This window comes from Rhinoderma darwinii, chromosome 5 (genome assembly GCF_050947455.1).
Source record: "Rhinoderma darwinii isolate aRhiDar2 chromosome 5, aRhiDar2.hap1, whole genome shotgun sequence".
NCBI classification, from domain to species: Eukaryota; Metazoa; Chordata; class Amphibia; order Anura; family Rhinodermatidae; genus Rhinoderma; species Rhinoderma darwinii.
The window spans coordinates 164,907,797-164,928,264 of record NC_134691.1 but is presented as its reverse complement, the minus strand read 5'-3'; the positions used below and the strand labels follow the sequence as shown (position 1 = coordinate 164,928,264).

The following is a 20,468-nucleotide window of genomic DNA, read 5'->3' as shown; positions in this document are numbered from 1 at the left end:
TTAGATACAGGGTCCAGCAGACAGTAATCTTATACAGTATAAGATTACTGTGTGCTGGGGCCCTGTATCTAAACCTACAGTGTGGTAGGCTTATATACAGGGCCCATCAGACAGGATCACACATGGGCCATGTATCTAAGCCTACCATGTGATTGGCTTAGATACAGGGCCCAGCAGACAGGATCACGCATGGGCCATGTATCTAAGCCTACCATGTGATTGGCTTAGATACAGGGCCCAGCAGACAGGATCACGCATGGGCCATGTATCTAAGCCTACCATGTGATTGGCTTAGATACAGGGCCCAGCAGACAGGATCATGCATGGACCATGTATCTAAGCCTACCATGTGATTGGCTTAGATACAGGGCCCAGCAGACAGGATCACACAATCTGTGATCCTGTCTCATGGGCCCCCTAAGCCTGCTACATCGTAGGCTTAGGAGTTGTACAGTCCCTAAACATTGATGGCCTATCCTCAGGATAGGCCATCAATAGCTGATGTGTCTCTCGGCTGTTTTTGAAGGGGCCGCAGCACTCGTACGAGAGCTGCTTCCCCTTCATTTCACTACTCGCCCACACTGTGAATCGCCGACACGGATTCACAGTGTGACCGGAATGAAGTGACAGGAATGAAGAGGAGCAGCTCTCGTACGAGTGCTGCGGCCCCTTCAAAACAGCTGATTGGCGGGTCCCGGGAGTCGGACCCCGCCAGTCAGGGCTAACCTTACCTTCCTCTTCGGCCGCGGCGGGAGTTCTGTCGTCTCGATGCTGTGCGCGGCGCATAGCGCTGTGACGTCATGCGCTGCGCACAGCGCTTGACGTCAGGACCTCCGCTGCGATCCGGAACCAGGAAGATAAGTAAAGTATGTTACTATAGTAACAGGGGCCCGCGGCCCGAGTTACTATGGTAACTTTTTATTGATGTGGTGCGGGGGGCCGTGGGCCCCCCTGGCTTCGGGGACCGATCGCAATTGCGACCGCTGCGACCCCTATAGCTATGCCAGTGCCCCAATGGTCTTAATGATATATCTGAGTCTGCATTGGATTAGCAATTTTTCATATACTCTATTATTATTTCTATTTATTATTTCTTTTCATCTAAATTACTATTCTGTTGCATATCCCATTACTCTACCGTATTGTATATTCATTTACCTTTCATTTTACATTTATTCACATATATGCATACGAACTCCGTTGTATTAGTAATTTTTCACACACTATTATTTATTTTCTAGTCGATGTAGCTACTTACCTGCAAACGCTGATGCTGCTGCAGAATCAACTGTAGCCTCTGGTGCCGATGTGTCCTCGCTCGTCTGACACGATGCAGAACCTGGGGAAGTGACGTCACAGCGTGATCTGCCAGAAGCTGGGCGTTCTGAAGAGAAGTGGATGATACTTCTCGTCAGAACGCCCAGCTAGTAAAAGTAGTAAACACGCCCCGATGTACGCACATAATACACGCCCAGTTGTACTTTTACTTTTAAACACGCCCAGTTGTACTTTTGCAAGCCTCATTTGCATAAATACAAAATGGTCATAACTTGGCCAAAAATGCTCGTTTTTTAAAAATAAAAACGTTACTGTAATCTACATTGCAGCGCCTATCTGCTGCAATAGCAGATAGGGGTTGCAAAATCTGGTGACCGAGCCTCTTTAAGTATCATTTTTTTGTGGACATCCCATTACTCTACTGAAGTGTATAGTTACTTACTTTTCCTTTTTTTCATTCTTGTCTGTTTCCTTTCCTTGTTCACGCGATTGTCCTCTCCTGAGTGTCATCTTGCGTTCCATACTTGCTTTTTGGCTCCTCTAGGCCTCCGTAGTGTCTGCGGTTGCCTTAAGGGCAGATTCACACGAACGTTGCGTTTTTGCGCACGCAAACAACGCGGCGTTTTGCGAGCGCAAAAACCATTTGACAGCTGCGTGTGTCATGCGTGTCTGATGCGCGGCTGCGTGATTTTCGCGCAGCCGGCATCATAGAGATGAGGCTTGTCGATGCCCGTCACTGTCCAAGGTGCTGAAAGAGCTAAATCTTTCAGCACCCTCGACAGTGAATGCCGAACACAACAGCGAAAAACATGTAAAAAAAAAGATAAAGTTCCTACTTACCGAGAACTTCCCGGCCGTTGCCTTGGTGACGCGTCCTTGGTGACGCGTCCATGGTGACGCGCCTCTCTTGACATCGGGCCCCACCTCCCTGGATGACGCGGCAGTCCAAGTGACCGCTGCAGCCTGTGATTGGCTGCAGCCTGTGCTTGGCCTGTGATTGGCTGGAGCTGTCACTTGAACTGAAGTGTCATCCCGGGAGGTCGGACTGCAGGAAGGAGACAGGAGTAATCGGTAAGTTAGAACTTCGTTTTTTTTTTACAGGTTCATGTATTTTGGGATCACAAGTCACTGTCCATGGTGCTGAAACAGTTTAACTCTTTCAGCACCATGCACAGTGAATGTCTCCCGACGTCGCGGACCGGAATTTTTTTGGCCGGGTTCGGCCAAAACGAGTTTGGCCGAACCCGGTGAAGTTAGCTTCGGTTGTCGGGGTTCGCTCCTCGCAAAGACACTCCGTTTGGATGCTTGGAAACAGAAAAGCACGTGGTGCTTTTCTGTTTCCATTCATCCTTTTGACAGCTGTTGCGCAAACACGCAGTTCGCACGGAAGTGCTTCCGTGCGACATGCGTGGTTTTCACGCACCCATTGACTTCAATGGGTGCGTGATGCGTGAAATACGCAGAGTTATTGAACCTGTCGCGTATTTTGCGCAGCGAACAAACGCTGCGCAAAATACACGGACTGTGTGTACTGCCCCATAGACTTCTATAGGGCATTGCGTGCCGCGCGAAAACCACGCGCCCTACACGCTGCCAAATCACGCTCGTGTGAATCCCCCCTAACTCCGGCAATGCTTTTTCTTTTAGTATCATTTTGCCCCCGTTTTTCAGCACTTACCTCTCCATTGTTTGGTGAGTTCATTTACATAATATTCTATATATATTTTTTGGACACATTAGCCGTTGTCTTGATGATTATTTATGTATTTTTTAATCACGGTCTCTTGTCATTTTGGTTTGCTGCAATTTTTATAATTATTATTAACAATTATCCTATTGCCTATTTATTTATATTTTCCCTTTTAATATTTGTACCTTGATGTCTGCATTTAATTATTTTAGATTCTCTATTGCGGTATCCATTATGTAACTTTTAATCTTTGATCTTTGACCCGCCTCCCTTTGGCGGTTTTTTCGGTGCTTCGTCTGAATTAGTCCAATTAGTATAATTACAAATTGCTGTCATGTCTATATATATATATATATATATATATATATATATACCTATGTTATTTGTATGCATTTCACTTGCCTGATGAAGACGTTGGTCCGGTGTTGAAACGCGTAGCATCTTTCTTATCATTTACCCTCTATTAAAACATGAACTTGGGTTAATTTCATCATTAAGCAGCGCCTTGGTGGTCCCTCTTTTTCCCTTGTTCCATTTATAATTACCGGCAACTTCTTATGGTCGTTGCGTATGGGACCGGGCAGCAGCTTTCCTCCACATGACACAGTGTACCTCCATATTACAAGTGTAATACCTGCCAGTATTCACAACTACAAGGTGAGCACATATTCCTTTCTTGCTCTCCTACATTACTTACTGATCTGCACTATGTGGCGCTGTGTCTTTTTCAATTTGTTTTAGTTGTCCTTTTCAGTCATAGGAGAAGAAAAACGAAATTCAAGCTGTGATGAAATCGTCACAAGACGGACACCAATGGCACCTGAAGGACCCCATTGACTTGTAATAGGGTCCATTAGCTTCCGCCATGGTGTCTTTTAGGGTATGTTCACATGCAGTAGCAAAATACGTCTGAAATTACAGAGCTGTTTTCGCCTGAAAACAGCTCCTGATTTTCAGATGTTTTTTAACAACTCGCGTTTTTCGTGAAGTATTTTACGGACATTATTGGAGCTGTTTTTCAATGGAGTCAATGAAAAAGGGCTCCAAAAATGTCCCAAGAAGTGACATGCACTTCTTTGACACGGGCGTCTTTTTATGCGCCGTCTTTTGACAGCGACGTGTAAAATTACACCTCGTGGGGACAGAACATCGTAAAACCCATTGAAAGCAATGGGCAGATGTTTGTAGGCGTAATGGAGCCATTTTTTCAGGCGTAATTCGAGGAGTAAAACACCCGAATTATGTCTGAAAACAGTGCGTGTGAACATACCCTTATTTTTTCAAACGTGACAGAATGGGTATGTTCACAAGGCTTATTTTCAGACGTAATTCGAGCGTCTTACGCCTCGAATTACGCCTGAAAAGACGCCCCTAATACGCCTACAAACATCTGCCCTTTGCTTTCCATGGGAATTACGATGTTCTGTTCCCACGAGCCTTTATTTTACGCGTCGCTGTCAAAATACGGCGCGTAAAATGACGGCTCATCAAAAGAAGTGGAGGACACTTCTTGGGACTATTTTGGAGGCGTTTTTCATTGACTCCATTGAAAAACAGCTCCAAAAACGGCCGTAAAAAACGCAGCGAAAAATGCGAGTTGTTAAAAAAAGTCTGAAAATCAGGAGCTGTTTTCGCCTGAAAACAGCTCCGTATTTTCAGACGTTTTTGGTCACTGCGTGTGAACATACCCAATCCGTAACACAGGCTCTGAACAGAGACTCCAATGCAGATGTGAACACACCCTTACTTAAAGAGGCTCTGTCACCAGATTTTGCAACCCCTATCTGCTATTGCAGCAGATAGGCGCTGCAATGTAGATTACAGTAACGTTTTTATTTTTAAAAAATGAGCATTTTTGGCCAAGTTATGACCATTTTCGTATTTATGCAAATGAGGCTTGCAAAAGTACAACTGGGCGTGTTGAAAAGTAAAAGTACAACTGGGCGTGTATTATGTGTGTACATCGGGGCGTGTTTATTACTTTTACTAGCTGGGCGCTCTGATGAGAAGTATCATCCACTTCTCTTCAGAACGCCCAGCTTCTGGCAGTGCAGATCTGTGACGTCACTCACAGGTCCTGCATCGTGTCGGCCACATCGGCACCAGAGGCTACAGTTGATTCTGCAGCAGCATCAGCATTTGTAGGTAAGTAGCTACATCGACTTACCTGCAAACGCCGATGCTGCTGCAGAATCATCTGTAGCCTCTGGTGCCGGTGTCCTCGCTCGTCTGACACGATGCAGGACCTGTGAGTGACGTCACAGCGTGATCTCTCGAGAACACGCTGTGTCTGCACTGCCAGAAGCTGGGCGTTGTGAAGAGAAGTGGATGATACTTCTATACACAACGCCCAGCTAGTAAAAGTAGTAAACACGCCCCGATGTACACACATAATACACGCCCAGTTGTACTTTTACTTTTCAACACGCCCAGTTGTACTTTTGCAAGCCTCATTTGCATAAATACGAAAATGGTCATAACTTGGCCAAAAATGCTCGTTTTTTAAAAATAAAAACGTTACTGTAATCTACATTGCAGCGCCGATCTGCTGCAATAGCAGATAGGGCTTGCAAAATCTGGTGACAGAGCCTCTTTAAGTTATGCACCAAAGGCATGCTTAGATTGCAGATACATGGAACTGTTTTCATAGTTGCATAGTTTAGTTTTGTACAGGTATAATCTATATAAAATGATGAATAAACACTGTGTGTATGGACATTTTCATGCTTATAATGTCACAGTTCACGTGGTGTGATGACTGCGTCCTTCCTGCGCTCCCATGCGTGCAAGTGCTGAAGTTTCAGTTGGATGTCAGTGCATGACAGATCACAGTAGATATACTGCCCACATGCATTTGGCTGTCAGAGACCATGCATGATGTATACTTGTAGCACATGATCATGGGAAAAGGTTAAGATATAGATGAAAATTTCTATCCTCCTACTTCACAGAATTAAAAATGTTGGTGCCACCAACATTTAACATCTTTTAAGTAATTTAATATTTAAAAAAAAGTTGAATAAAAGTTTGGAAGAATAAACTTATTTGCTGCTCATAACCTAATAGCTGCCCCTAACCATCCTCCCAATAACTCCTCATTCCCCACCTTACCCCTTCAGTCCTTCCATTACCTTGACTCCCTACCTCTGTTAGACACCATTACACTCCACAGGCTTTCTTCACTCACTAGTCCTGCCTTTACGGATCAGTCCTATTCTTAGGGTACATTTACAAGTACCATTTTTTTAGGATGTTACATTGTGGTGAACAGTTTTTACCATAGAATTCAATGGGGAAAACTGTGGCAGAGAAGGCAAAATGATATGATGAGCCGTTCACCTATGTGACCATTACATGACCAGGACAAATTTCAGCCTCTGGAAGTAAAAATGTTGGTTCCCATTTTATGACAGTAAGGGGGGATTCACACGAGCGTGTATTCGGTCCGTGCGGGCCGCGTGGTTTTCACGCGGCACGCATGGACCAATACAAGTCTATGGGGCAGTACAGACAGTCCGTGCTTTTTGCGCAGCGTTTGTCTGCTGCGCAAAAAGCGCGACAGGTTCAATAACTCTGCGTATTTCGCGCATCACGCACCCATTGAAGTCAATGGGTGCGTGAAAATCACGCGCACCACACGGAAGCACTTCCGTGGGACGAGCGTGATTCGCGCAACAGCAGTGAAAAGGATGAATGAAAACCGAAAAGCACCACGTGCTTTTCTGTTTCCGAACATCCAAACGGAGTGTCTTTGCGATGAGCGAAGCCGGACAAGCGTACCGAACTTCACCGGGTTCGGCCAAACTCGTTTTGGCCGATCCCGGCAAAAAAATTATCGGTACGCGACGTCAGGAGATAGTCACTGTCCATGGTGCTGAAAGAGTTAAACTGTTTCAGCACCATGGACAGTGACTTGCGATCCCAAAATACATTAACCTGTAAAAAAAAAACGAAGTTCTAACTTACCGATTACTCCTGTCTCCTTCCTGCAGTCCGACCTCCCGGGATGACACTTCAGTTCAAGTGACAGCTCCAGCCAATCACAGGCCAAGCACAGGCTGCAGCCAATCACAGGCTGCAGCGGTCACTTGGACTGCTGCGTCATCCAGGGAGGTGGGGCCCGATGTCAAGAGAGGCGCGTCACCAAGGACGCGTCACCAAGGACGCGTCACCAAGGCAACGGCCGGGAAGTTCTCGGTAAGTAGGAACTTTATCTTTTTTTTTTACAGGTTTTTCGCTGTTGTGTTCGGCATTCACTGTCGAGGGTGCTGAAAGATTTAGCTCTTTCAGCACCTTGGACAGTGACGGGCGTTGACAAGCCTCATCTCTATGATGCCGGCTGCGCGAAAATCACGCAGCCGCGCATCAGACACGCATGACACACGCAGCTGTCAAATGGTTTTTGCGCTCGCAAAACGCTGCGTTGTTTGCGCGCGCAAAAACGCAACGTTCGTGTGAATCTACCCTAAGAAAAGATCTTGAAAACCATGAAGAATTGATAAAGAAAGTAAAATAGAAAATGGTAAAGTTTTATTATACAACAAATGCACAAAATAATACAAGTGAAAGTAAGTACAGTAAATGTTGAGTGTATATATACTATATAAGAACATTAAGAATGTGCCACTTCTTTTAATCCTTCAGATAATCCTGCACAGGTTGGAAGTGTTCCTGTTACAATAAAAATCCTAGATGTTAATGATAACGCTCCAGTCTTCACCAAATTTTTTGAGACATTTATGTGTGAGAACGCAAAGGCTGGGCAGGTAAGATAACTCAAAAAGTCCGACTACGTTTTATATTTATGTTTGCATTTTCTAACCCCGTAAGGACGCAGCTCATTTTTTATTTATTTTTTATTTTTCGCTGACATTACTTTGTAAGGTCTTGTTTTTTGAATTTCGGGGTGTATTTTTTTTTTATATATCATTTTTAGCACATAACATTTTATGTGTGTTTAATTGATACTAATTCTTTCTTAACCCCTTAACAACCGGCGTATACTCTTTTTACGTCTGCCGTTCAGGGTAGTTCTTCTGTCTTTTCATGTCGGCACTTCAGAAGAACTTTTCCCGCATCCTGCGTTGTTCTCCTGAAGCCCAGCTGTTGCTAACTAGCAGTGGTCTCCGATCCCATTTAAGGATTGCCTAGTTGCGGCATCTGAGTGGCTTTAGAGGGAACTCTCACCCCACTGGCACCCACGTGCATCACGGGGGGGGGGGGCGATGGTTTCTGGTTTCTATGGCAGCCTGGGGCATAACAAAGGCCCCCAGGTCTGCCTTTAGTGATTGCCTGTTAGGCCATGCCAGAGTCATGGCCTGACAGATGCCTATCAGTTTTACACTGACAGACAATAATACACTGCAATACAGAAGTATTGCAGTGTATTGTATAAGCGATTAAAAGATCGCACATTGAAGTCCCCTATTGGGACCAAAAAAAAAGTTAAATAAAATTTCCAAGTAAAAAAAAATTGTAAAAACCTACCTTTTCCCCTTACAAAATACTTTATTATGAAAAAAGTTAAAAGTTATTCATATTTGGTATCACCACGTTCGTAACAAACCCAACTATAAAATGATTACATTATTAACCCAATGTGAACGCCGTAAAAAATACGGTCGGTCGAAAAATAAAAAAATTATGGCTCTTAAAATATGGCAACACGAAAACAAATAATTTTGGAAAAAAAACGTGTTTTTACTGTGTAAAAGTAGTAAAAATTAAAAACGGATATAAATATGGTATCGCTGCAATCGCAACGACCCGCTGAATAAAGGTATTAAGTTATTTATACCACACAGTAAACGATTTAAAATTAGGATACAAAAACGAATGGCAAAATGTTGTTTCTTTTCCAGTACCACACTAAAAAAGTTAATAAAAAGTTAATCAATAAATTATATGTACCCCAAAATACTTTTTCTAAGTTATTCATTTGTAAACCTGCCTGACGGGGGAGCCTGTGTGCTCTAAAAGCTTGCATTTAGAACTTTTATGGTTAGCCAATAAAGGTATCATACCTACTGTACTTTTGTCTTTTTTGACACAAAAGTATTTAACATTGCACACAGCATGTCCTGAAATCTGTGCATATTTTTTCTACTATGTATTGATGGGGTTTCAAAAACCCTATCCACATGTATTGTACTTCAAAATTTTGCAGATATTCTATGCAGAATCCGTACCAAAAGTTCACCACATCTAAAAGTGGCCTTATACCCTTGTTCCGGCCATTAGAAGAGGAATGTGATAATGCAAAACAGAGGTCCCTTGTCTTCTAAGTGACCTAAAACTGACTACGTGGACACCCTTGCAGAAAGGAATCGCGATCTAGCCTCATGGTCAGATTAGCCCGGGAGAAGTCTCAGTTTTGCATAATACAAGAACATCTAATTGGGCCATCAATACATGGTACGTCTCTATTGGTGGCCCAAATCAGGGTTGAGGTTTTCTTAGTTAAAGGCTATGTACACCTTTGAAATCTTTATTTATATATATATATATATATATATATATATATATATATATATATATATATATATATATGTGTATACATATATATACAGTGAAGGAAATAAGTATTTGATCCCTTGCTGATTTTGTAAGTTTGCCCACTGTCAAAGACATGAACAGTCTAGAATTTTTAGGCTAAGTTAATTTTACCAGTGAGAGATAGATTATATGAAAAAAAAAAAGAAAATCACATTGTCAAAATTATATATATTTATTTGCATTGTGCACAGAGAAATAAGTATTTGATCCCTTTGGCAAACAAGACTTAATACTTGGTGGCAAAACCCTTGTTGGCAATCACAGCAGTCAGACGTTTTTTGTAGTTGATGATGAGGTTTGCACACATGTTAGATGGAATTTTGGCCCACTCCTCTTTGCAGATCATCTGTAAATCATTAAGATTTCGAGGATGTCGCTTGGCAACTCGGATCTTCAGCTCCCTCCATAAGTTTTCGATGGGATTAAGGTCTGGAGACTGGCTAGGCCACTCAATGACCTTAATGTGCTTCTTTTTGAGCCGCTCCTTTGTTGCCTTGGCTGTATGTTTCGGGTCATTGTCGTGCTGGAAGACCCAGCCATGAGCCATTTTTAATGTCCTGGTGGAGGGAAGGAGGTTGTCACTCAGGATTTGACGGTACATGGCTCCATCCATTCTCCCATTGATGCGGTGAAGTAGTCCTGTGCCCTTAGCAGAGAAACACCCCCAAAACATAATGTTTCCACCTCCATGCTTGACAGTGGGGACGGTGTTCTTTGGGTCATAGGCAGCATTTCTCTTCCTCCAAACATGGCGAGTAGAGTTAATGCCAAAGAGCTCAATTTTAGTCTCATCTGACCACAGCACCTTCTCCCAATCACTCTCAGAATCATCCAGATGTTCATTTGCAAACTTCAGACGGGCCTGTACATGTGCCTTCTTGAGCAGGGGGACCTTGCGGGCACTGCAGGATTTTAATCCATTACGGCGTAATGTGTTACCAATGGTTTTCTTGGTGACTGTGGTCCCAGCTGCCTTGAGATCATTAACAAGTTCCCCCCGTGTAGTTTTCGGCTGAGCTCTCACCTTCCTCAGGATCAAGGATACCCCACGAGGTGAGATTTTGCATGGAGCACCGGATCGATGTCGATTGACAGTCATTTTGTATGTCTTCCATTTTCTTACTATTGCACCAACAGTGGTCTCCTTCTCACCCAGCGTCTTACTTATGGTTTTGTAGCCCATTCCAGCCTTGTGCAGGTCTATGATCTTGTCCCTGACATCCTTAGAAAGCTCTTTGGTCTTGCCCATGTTGTAGAGGTTAGAGTCAGACTGATTAATTGAGTCTGTGGACAGGAGTCTTTTATACAGGTGACCATGTAAGACAGCTGTCTTTAATGCAGGCACCAAGTTGATTTGGAGCGTGTAACTGGTCTGGAGGAGGCTGAACTCTTAATGGTTGGTAGGGGATCAAATACTTATTTCTCTGTGCACAATGCAAATAAATATATATAATTTTGACTATGTGATCTTCTGGTTTTTTTTAAATATAATCTATCTCTTACTGGTAAAATTAACCTAGCCTAAAAATTCTAGACTGTTCATGTCTTTGACAGTGGGCAAACTTACAAAATCAGCAAGGGATCAAATACTTATTTCCTTCACTGTATATATATTTCAAAGGTGCTTTAAAGAGGCTCTGTCATCAGATTTTGCAACCCCTATCTGCTATTGCAGCAGATAGGCACTGCAATGTAGATTACAGTAACGTTTTTATTTTCAAAAAACGAGCATTTTTGGCCAAGTTATGACCATTTTTGTATTTATGCAAATGAGGCTTGCAAAAGTCCAAGTGGGCGTGTTTAAAGTAAAAGTCCAACTGGGCGTGTATTATGTGTGTACATCGGGGCGTTTTTACTACTTTTACTAGCTGGGCATTCTGACGAGAAGTATCATCCACTTCTCTTCAGAACGCCCAGCTTCTGGCAGTGCAGACACACAGCGTGTTCTCGAGAGATCACGCTGTGACGTCACTCACTTCCTGCCCCAGGTCCTTCATCGTGTCGGACGAGCGAGGACACATCGGCACCAGAGGCTACAGTTGATTCTGCAGCAGCATCAGCGTTTGCAGGTAAGTAGCTACATCGACTTACCTACAAACGCCGATGCTGCTGCAGAATCAACTGTAGCCTCTGGTGCCGATGTGTCCTCGCTCGTCCGACACGATGCAGGACCTGTGAGTGACGACACAGCGTGATTTCTCGAGAACACGCTGTCTGCACTGCCAGAAGCTGGGCGTTCTGAAGAGAAGTGGATGATACTTCTCGTCAGAACGCCCAGCTAGTAAAAGTAGTAAAAACGCCCCGATGTACGCACATAATACACGCCCAGTTGGACTTTTACTTTAAACACGCCCACTTGGACTTTTGCAAGCCTCATTTGCATAAATACAAAAATGGTCATAACTTGGCCAAAAATGCTCGTTTTTTAAAAATAAAAACGTTACTGTAATCTACATTGCAGCGCCTATCTGCTGCAATAGCAGATAGGGGTTGCAAAATCTGGTGACAGAGCCTCTTTAAGAAGAAGTTGCCAATCAGCAGGTGCAGTAGCATGCACTTACACGTTTCTCTTATAGATAATCTTAATTATAGGAGTCTGTCCTGCTGACAGACTCTCTTTGAACCTTGTACTTTTTTTTATAATAATAAAAAATACACAGTATAAAATAAATACAATTTGTAAAAAAAACACAATAATAACTTAAGTGACTTCTAATACTACAATGACAGCTCTCTGGTAACCTGAATGTAGCAAAATTCAGAATTAACTTTTCTGTCTGAACAGCCATTGTAAACTTTTTATGTAGACTTAACGGTGGAATATTGTAACGTGTCATTCAGAAGCAGAGTTTTCCTTTAAGGATCTACAGTGAAAAAGCAATAAAAATAATTAGGCCAGCAAAGTCATATTCTATGGCTCAACGTCAAAACATTTGCCAATTAGCATGTGCAGTAGCCCATGTCCATAACATGGGAAAGCTTTAAATCTGGTAGTTTGTGCTGTTTGGTTGCACTGTAATCCATGCAGACTAGCTATGTAAAACTAATAAGATTATAAATATGGCAGAGACAAGTAAGGATTCAGGGTTAAAACGAAATTATATCAAAGTAAAAAAAAAAAGATTTTATCTTGTTCCGCAAAAGCTGACTTCTGCCTGCTTAACATTGGCGATTCACTGAAAGATCATGGACGTCTAACTAGAGCATGACTGGATGAGCCCAGATGTATATTTCTATTCTTTATTAGGATAGGAATAGAAGTGATAAAATACAACTTTTTTTTTTTTTGTGAACTATCCTGATCCTTTATATGTTTATATTTAAGCAATTAATCTCTTATTAATGTCATGTTCATAAAATACATCTTATTATTTTATCTGTCATGTATTATAATTGCATTTCAGTTGATTCAGACTGTGAGTGCGGAAGATCAAGATGATCCTCCAGAGGGCCAACATATTTACTACAGCCTGGCTCCTGAAGCTGCTAATAATCCAAATTTCACATTACGGGATAACCAAGGTAACCTATGTATAGAAATGACATATAAAGTAAATTAATGATAACATACACATAATGTATGTTTTAGGCAACGAACTCTACTAAGGGTATGTGCACACGCTGAGTCAAAGACGGCTGAAAATTACGGAGCTGTTTTCAGAGAAAAAAGCCTCTGATTTTCAGGCGTTTTTGAAGCTGAGAATGAGGCTGGGTTCACACGTGGCGGAATTTCACTTAAATTCCGCTGCGGACACTCCGCAGCGTTAATCCGCAGCGGAGCCGTTTGTCCATTGACTTACACTTTAATTTAGCAGTGTTCGTTTAGACGAGGCGTAAAATTCCGCTGCGGAGCATAGGCTGCGGAGCGGAATTTGGTGTCCGCAGCATGCTCTGTCTGTTGCGGAGCAGTGGCGGACTCATGGCGGAATTTCTCCATTGACTTCAATGGAGATTCTAATTTCCGCAATGAAGTCCGCAGCTGTCATGCACATGTTATGTGTGCTGCGGATCCGTCTTGCTTTTTTAACTTGACATTTCTTCATTCTGGCTGGACCTATGTATTTCTAGGTCTACAGCCAGACTGAGGAAGTCAATGGGGCTCCCGTAATGACGGTAGCGTTGCTAGGAGACGTCAGTAAATAGTCACTGTCCAGGGTGCTGAAAGAGTTAAGCGATCGGCAGTAACTGTTTCTGCACCCTGGACAGTGGCTACCGATCACAATATACAGCAACCTGTAAAAAAATATAAGTTCATACTTACCGAGAACTCCCTGCTTCTGTCTCCAGTCCGGCTTCCCAGGATGACGTTTCAGTCTAAGTGACGGCTGCAGCCAATCACAGGCCAATAACAGGCTGCAGCGGTCACATGGACTGCCGCGTCATCCAGGGAGGTCGGGCTGGATGCCGAAAGAGGGACGCGTCACCAAGACAACGGCCGGTAAGTATGAAATTCGTTTACTTTCACTAGGGAAAGTGCTGTCCCTTCTCTCTATCCTGCACTGATAGGGAGAAGGGAAGCACTTTTCCCGCAGTCCGCAGCAGCTAGTCCGCATCAATTTACTGCACATTTTGTGCAGATCCGCAGCAGAATCTGCAACGCAGATTCTGTGCGGCATTGATGCGGACAGTTGCGGAGGAAATCCGCCACGTGTGGTCATGCCCTGAAGCTTCTCTTAATTTGGAGCTTCTTTTGAGGGTTCTTTTCAGGTGTCTTTCATAGTGTTCAATGGAAAATCAGCTCCAAAAAACGCCTCAAGAAGTGACATGCACTTCTTTTTACGGAGCGTCTTTTTACGCTCCGTTTTTTAAAACAGCGGCGTAAAAAGACGCCCCATATGAACTAAATGCTGTTTTTCCCATTGATTTCAACGGGCAGAAGTTTGTAGGCGTTCAGCTTCTGCCGCATCGTTTTAGTAATTGGTGGGGTCTCAGTGCTCGGACCCCCACCAATCCAAACTTCTGACACGTCACTATGACATGTCAGAAGTTTGTCAAACGTTTAGCTACACTTTAAATATAGACCAAAAATATAGTCTGTTTACCCTAATCTACTTTATTATTTATTAATTATTGCTCTTATCGTTATGTGCCTGCTAGATAACACAGCCTGGATCTTGGCCCGAAAATCTGGCTTCAAACCAAGTGAACAGAACGTTTTTTACGTCCCCATCTTAATAGCAGACAATGGACAACCAATGTTGAGCAGTACTGGTACTCTGACAATACAAGTCTGCAGTTGTGATGAAGATGGTGATATAATGTCTTGTAGTGCTGAACCATACACATTACCCATAAGCCTTAGCAGGGGCGCACTCATTGCTATCCTTGCCTGCATTTTTGTTTTATTAGGTAAGTTTTATATACGTTTTATTCTGATAACATAATAACAGGGTGCAGGTATGATTAATACCTTTATAATGCTTATATCTACATCACCGGCAGGGTACTAAAATGATGCCCAGGTATGATCAGAATTTTACAATGGCTGCGCAAATAAACTTATGAATAGGTTTACACCACATTTGGTGTTTACATTCAGCGGGACCATGTAATGTAGTCCCACCGAACATATAGCCAGACAATTAAAACTGTGTGTGTTTAGAGTTGCATGCATCTGCCATTGACCACGTTAAAAAATTATGTATTCTGCACTGTATACAATTTTTTTGAAACAGTTGTATTGAAAAGCGCAATCAACGACACTTTTAATACAGATGGGGCTGCAGGATTGCGATGTATTTTAGCCAAACATAACTCAAAAGGAGTTCCTGCTGGTCGAGGTTCCACAAATATATAGTTCCATCCCAATTCAACCCAACTAATGGTTTAAGCTGAAAACGTCGAAATAGAAGAGCAGAAACTTTCCTATGGATTTTAAGATCCCAATGACACATTCCATAGTTCAGACTATCTGAAATTTACTCTAATAGAGGGAATATGGATTTTAAAGAGGCTCTGTCACCAGATTTTGCAGCCCCTATCTGCTATTGCAGCAGATCGGCGCTACAATGTAGATTACAGTAACGTTTTTATTTTTTAAAAACGAGCATTTTTGGCCAAGTTATGACCATTTTCGTATTTATGCAAATGAGGCTTGCAAAAGTACAACTGGGCGTGTTGAAAAGTAAAAGTACAACTGGGCGTGTATTATGTGCGTACATCGGGGCGTGTTTACTACTTTTACTAGCTGGGCGTTCTGATGAGAAGTATCATCCACTTCTCTTCAGAACGCCCAGCTTCTGGCAGTGCAGACACAGCCGTGTTCTCCAGAGATCACGCTGTGTCGTCACTCACAGGTCCTGCATCGTGTCAGACGAGCGAGGACACATCGGCACCAGAGGCTACAGATGATTCTGCAGCAGCATCGGCGTTTGCAGGTAAGTAGCTACATCGACTTACCTGCAAACGCCGATGCTGCTGCAGAATCATCTGTAGCCTCTGGTGCCGACACGATGCAGGACCTGTGAGTGACGTCACAGATCTGCACTGCCAGAAGCTGGGCGTTGTGAAGAGAAGTGGATGACACTTCTATACACAACGCCCAGCTAGTAAAAGTAGTAAACACGCCCCGATGTACGCACATAATACACGCCCAGTTGTACTTTTACTTTTCAACACGCCCAGTTGTACTTTTGCAAGCCTCATTTGCATAAATACGAAAATGGTCATAACTTGGCCAAAAATGCTCGTTTTTTAAAAATAAAAACGTTACTGTAATCTACATTGCAGCGCCTATCTGCTGCAATAGCAGATAGGGGCTGCAAAATCTGGTGACAGAGCCTCTTTAAGTGGACACCTTTTAATTAATGTATTAAATGGAAGGATGAAGGACATGGATTAAAAAAAAATTTCAAAAACGTGTTCCATGATCCTTTATGATTGCCAAATGAAGATTTTGAGCATGTGTAATTTTTAAGATAGATAGATAGATAGATAGATAGATAGATAGATAGATAGATAGATAGATAGATAGATAGATAGATAGATAGGTTAACATAGACAAAGCTTTTGAAGATTATGTTTTAAAGGGGCACCTGAATTATGTTTAGGACCAAACCATTTCTGCAGAAACAGAAATACACATACTTTATATGTCACTGGAAACTAAGATTGCTTTATAGTCCATATTAATTTCATGGCATCCTTGGGCCTTATTAACACTCTTAGGCAGCTGCTGTATTACAATGTAGAGTTAGTGGTCTCTAATCTTCTGCTCCATGCATGTAAATGAGTTGTCAGCAGGTGATTGTACTTTATGATATTCTCGGCAGTTATCCATTGGATATAAATGGAGCTTTTTTAATGCAACATTTCAGGATTTCTGTGTGGTTTATAATTACCATGCACAATGTAGATACCACTGGAATTTCTGGTCCCTGCGGTCAGTGCACGTCTCATGCTCTGCAGCCGAATGCTGCCTTTGAAAAGTGTGTGCAGAAAACATTTCTCTACTGAGCTATAATTATCAACAGACCAAAGATATCTAACTTAAACATTATAAAGCATAAAGCAGAATATCAATAAGAGGCATTATATAATAATATCCTAATATTCACATATACATCTACACTGTATAGCGAAGTCACGCTGTCCTCTGTGCACAAGTCCCTGCAACATGCAGCTAAATGGCTCTATAAGTTATCCTTTACTGCAGTCACTACACTGCGCACCAAAGGCCCTTTTCACAATGCGTTGTGAGCCTTCCGTTGGAGGTTTACCTTGGGAGGACTCCCAAAGTATACCATCAACAGAAAGCTGCAATGTACCCCACTGTACCTGGCTCGAGTGCCAGGTAGTTCAACTATGGTAGATAGGGAGGGGGTAACAAGCAAAGGGGGGAGCCTAAACGCCTCAGGGGGTGGGACAGCACCTCTTCACACAGGGACGCTGTCCATATATGGGCAGTGACATCACTGGAGCTTCCAGATGCATACATTTAATGAAGGCCTGTGACAGATGTCATACAGTGGCATTTGTCACCCATAAGCAATTAAGTATAGATGCCTCTGAATAAATTAGCGTAGTCAACTACCCTATTCTATCCAGCACAAAAATGCTATACCTGACATATACGGGGGTTAAAGAACACTTTTTTGGCCTCTGTTAGTACAATGGAGCCCTATGGACATATTCAACGTGTATGTTAAACGCAGTGTGAATGTGTCCTAAGGCACACTGCACTCAAGTGTCTACATTGTATAGGGTAATCAGCCTGTTCACTACATTGTGTAGCCACGTCACCCTATACATAAGTCACTACATTGTATAGGGAAGTCACCCTGTACACAAGTCACTACAACATATAGCGAAGTCACCCTGCACACAAGTGACTCCATCATATAGGGAAGTCATGTTGTACACAAGTCACTACACCGTGCATCACCCAGTACGTGCTGCATTGCAATTGTCACGATCTTGGGGTATGTGGACACACTAGCGTAGCTGAGTGGCAGCTGGCCAGATCACAGTCTATACAAAGTCCATGCAAAGTCCTAACACAAAGGTACCTGTAAGAGTCCAGACAGTAGCAGAGGCTTTTGGCACGGATGGCGCTTGATGTGGCAGGTGGCGCCAGATGTGGCAGATGATACCAGGCATGGCAGATGACTCCAGACGTGGTATATTACAGCAGGCGTGGCAGATGACACCAGGTGTGATGTATGACAGCAGGCATGGCAGATGGCGGCACAACACGACTCCAACACTAGATAAAGCACAGGAACAAACACAGTACGGGATACAGAGTACAGGTAGCAGGGCACGACCTGGGGATTGGATAGGGAATTTTTACTACGCGTGCGCGCTGGCCTTTTAAGGCCAGGGACGAGCGTGCGCACACCCTAACGCACAGTCCAGGGCAGGACGGCCGCATGTGCTGGCGTCTCCCAGGAGGGAGACACTGGCAAGCGGTCAGGAGTCTGCAGTCTGACGGAGGTGTGCGGCAGCAGTCTGCGGCCGCAGCTGTGACAGTAATAATCACATGTTAGGTTTCTTATTTATGCAATTTCACTTTATATCATGACACTGTTATAGACTGAGCTATCCACACCAACATACTCATTTGTGGCTGGGTCTTTGCATAACAAAATATGTGCGCATTCATATCCTGAAGTCAGGGGCGTAACTAGGAAAGACTGGGCCCCATAGCAAACTTTTGACTGGGGCCCCCCTCCCCTGGGTGTCACACAACCCCCCCCCCCTTGTAGATAGTGCCTTTTTTACAGCCCCCCCTGTAGATAACGCCATCCATACAGCCCCCCCCTCTGTAGATAGCGCCATACATTCCCCTGTAGAGTACGCCATACAGCCCCCCTGTAGATAACGCCATACAGCCCCCCTGTAGATAACGCCATACAGCCCCCCTGCAGAGAACGCCATACAGCCCCCCCTGTAGAGAACGCCATACAGCTCCCCCCCTGTAGGGAACGCCATACAGCTCCCCCCCCTGTAGGGAACGCCATACAGCCACCCCCCCTGTAGGGAACGCCATACAGCGTCCCCCCTCCCAAAAAAATGCGACCTACAGTGTGTCCTACAAAATACATGTATCCCCACTCCACAGGATCTCCACAGGATACGGGATACATGAGTGATCGCTGGCAGCGATAGGGAGAACGGGGGACTGAAAGTCCCCTGAACTTCTCCATGACAAACCTCTGACTTCCGGCGTCTGCGCAGCTCAATAAAAATGAAAGGAGCGCTGGTCACGCATGCACACAAGCACGACCGGCGCTCCATTCATTTCTACGGAGCTGCCGACACAGACCCCGGAAGTCCGAGGTTTGTGATGGAGAACTTCAGGGGACTTTCAGTCCCACGTTCTCCCTATCAATGCCAGCGATCACACATGTATCCCCTGTCCTGTGGAGATCCTGTGGAGAGGGGATACATGTCCTGTGGAGAGGGGATACATGTCCTGTGGAGAGGGGGGGGGGGGGATACATGTCTTTTGCTCTATTTTGCGCCTTCAGGACCAGACACCGTTTAGCCATTTTTAGCACGTGTTAGTTAAATGGCTATAACTTTTTTATTTGTTGGGCTAACGACGTGATTTTAGACAATGCAGGTTTCATTTTGTATCGTTTTTATACACACCTTTTTTGCTATTTTAGAATTTTTATTCATAAAGTTTGAAAATAATAGTAAAAAAATAAGCTTTTTTACAGCTATTTTTTCTTTGGTAATAACATAGTTTTACCCTAAAATAGACCTTTTATTTGTGATCGTCATTGTCTACCGTAAATTTTTATATATTACATGTCTATATTAGGGTAATTGGGTCAGGGCTAGCGTTACAACAATGATTGGCGGGGGGGGGGAACGTTTTTTTTTGGGGGGTGGGTATTTTATGTGTATTTATTATTTACATTTTTTTGCACTTTACTTTATTATTTATTTATTACTATGGTCTGTCCCTCAAAGGTCAAAGAAGACCTTTGGGGAACTTTATATATTTTTTTTCTTTCTTTTACACCATGTTTTTCCACTGTAACTGGAGCTGGACAGCAGCCCCAGTTACAGGGGAAATCAGCCCTCTCATAGTGACGATTGTCACTAATAGGGCTGTGCTGGGTCTAGTTAGACCCAGCAACAGTCTGCCACTAACGGCACCCGGCGATCATGTGACCAGTCACATGATCACCGGGAGGAATAGAGACAGCGCCGCTGCTGCTGTCTCTATTCCTGTACACAGCGTTCATTGAGCGCTGTGTACAAGTGATCAGAGAAGACAGAAGCAGCGAAAGCTGCTTCTATTCTCTCCTCAGGGTCCCCGGCAGTCACTGACAGCTGGAGACCCGCCATTCAGCTGCCCGATCGCGCGGGCAGCAAGTTAAAACCCGAGCCGTAGAAAGTCTATGGCTCGGGTTTTAAGGACCCTGACCGCTGGCCGTAAAAATACAGCCAGCGGTCGGGAACCAGTTAATGGCAGAGCGGGGAGATACCT

The 20,468-nt window shown here is 43.6% G+C and overlaps 1 protein-coding gene across 4 annotated transcripts in view; it reads left to right on the top strand.

The window, feature by feature from the left end:
- Positions 1 to 20,468, top strand: part of CDH20 (cadherin 20) — a 456,770-nt gene that overhangs the window by 431,579 nt on the left and 4,723 nt on the right. For all 4 annotated transcript variants that reach the window (XM_075826736.1, XM_075826738.1, XM_075826737.1 and 1 more), the window contains 3 exons: positions 7,613 to 7,734; positions 12,928 to 13,045; positions 14,621 to 14,872. In XM_075826736.1, the coding sequence (XP_075682851.1) occupies positions 7,613 to 7,734; positions 12,928 to 13,045; positions 14,621 to 14,872 (492 nt within the window). The remainder of the gene's footprint in view (positions 1 to 7,612; positions 7,735 to 12,927; positions 13,046 to 14,620; positions 14,873 to 20,468) is intronic.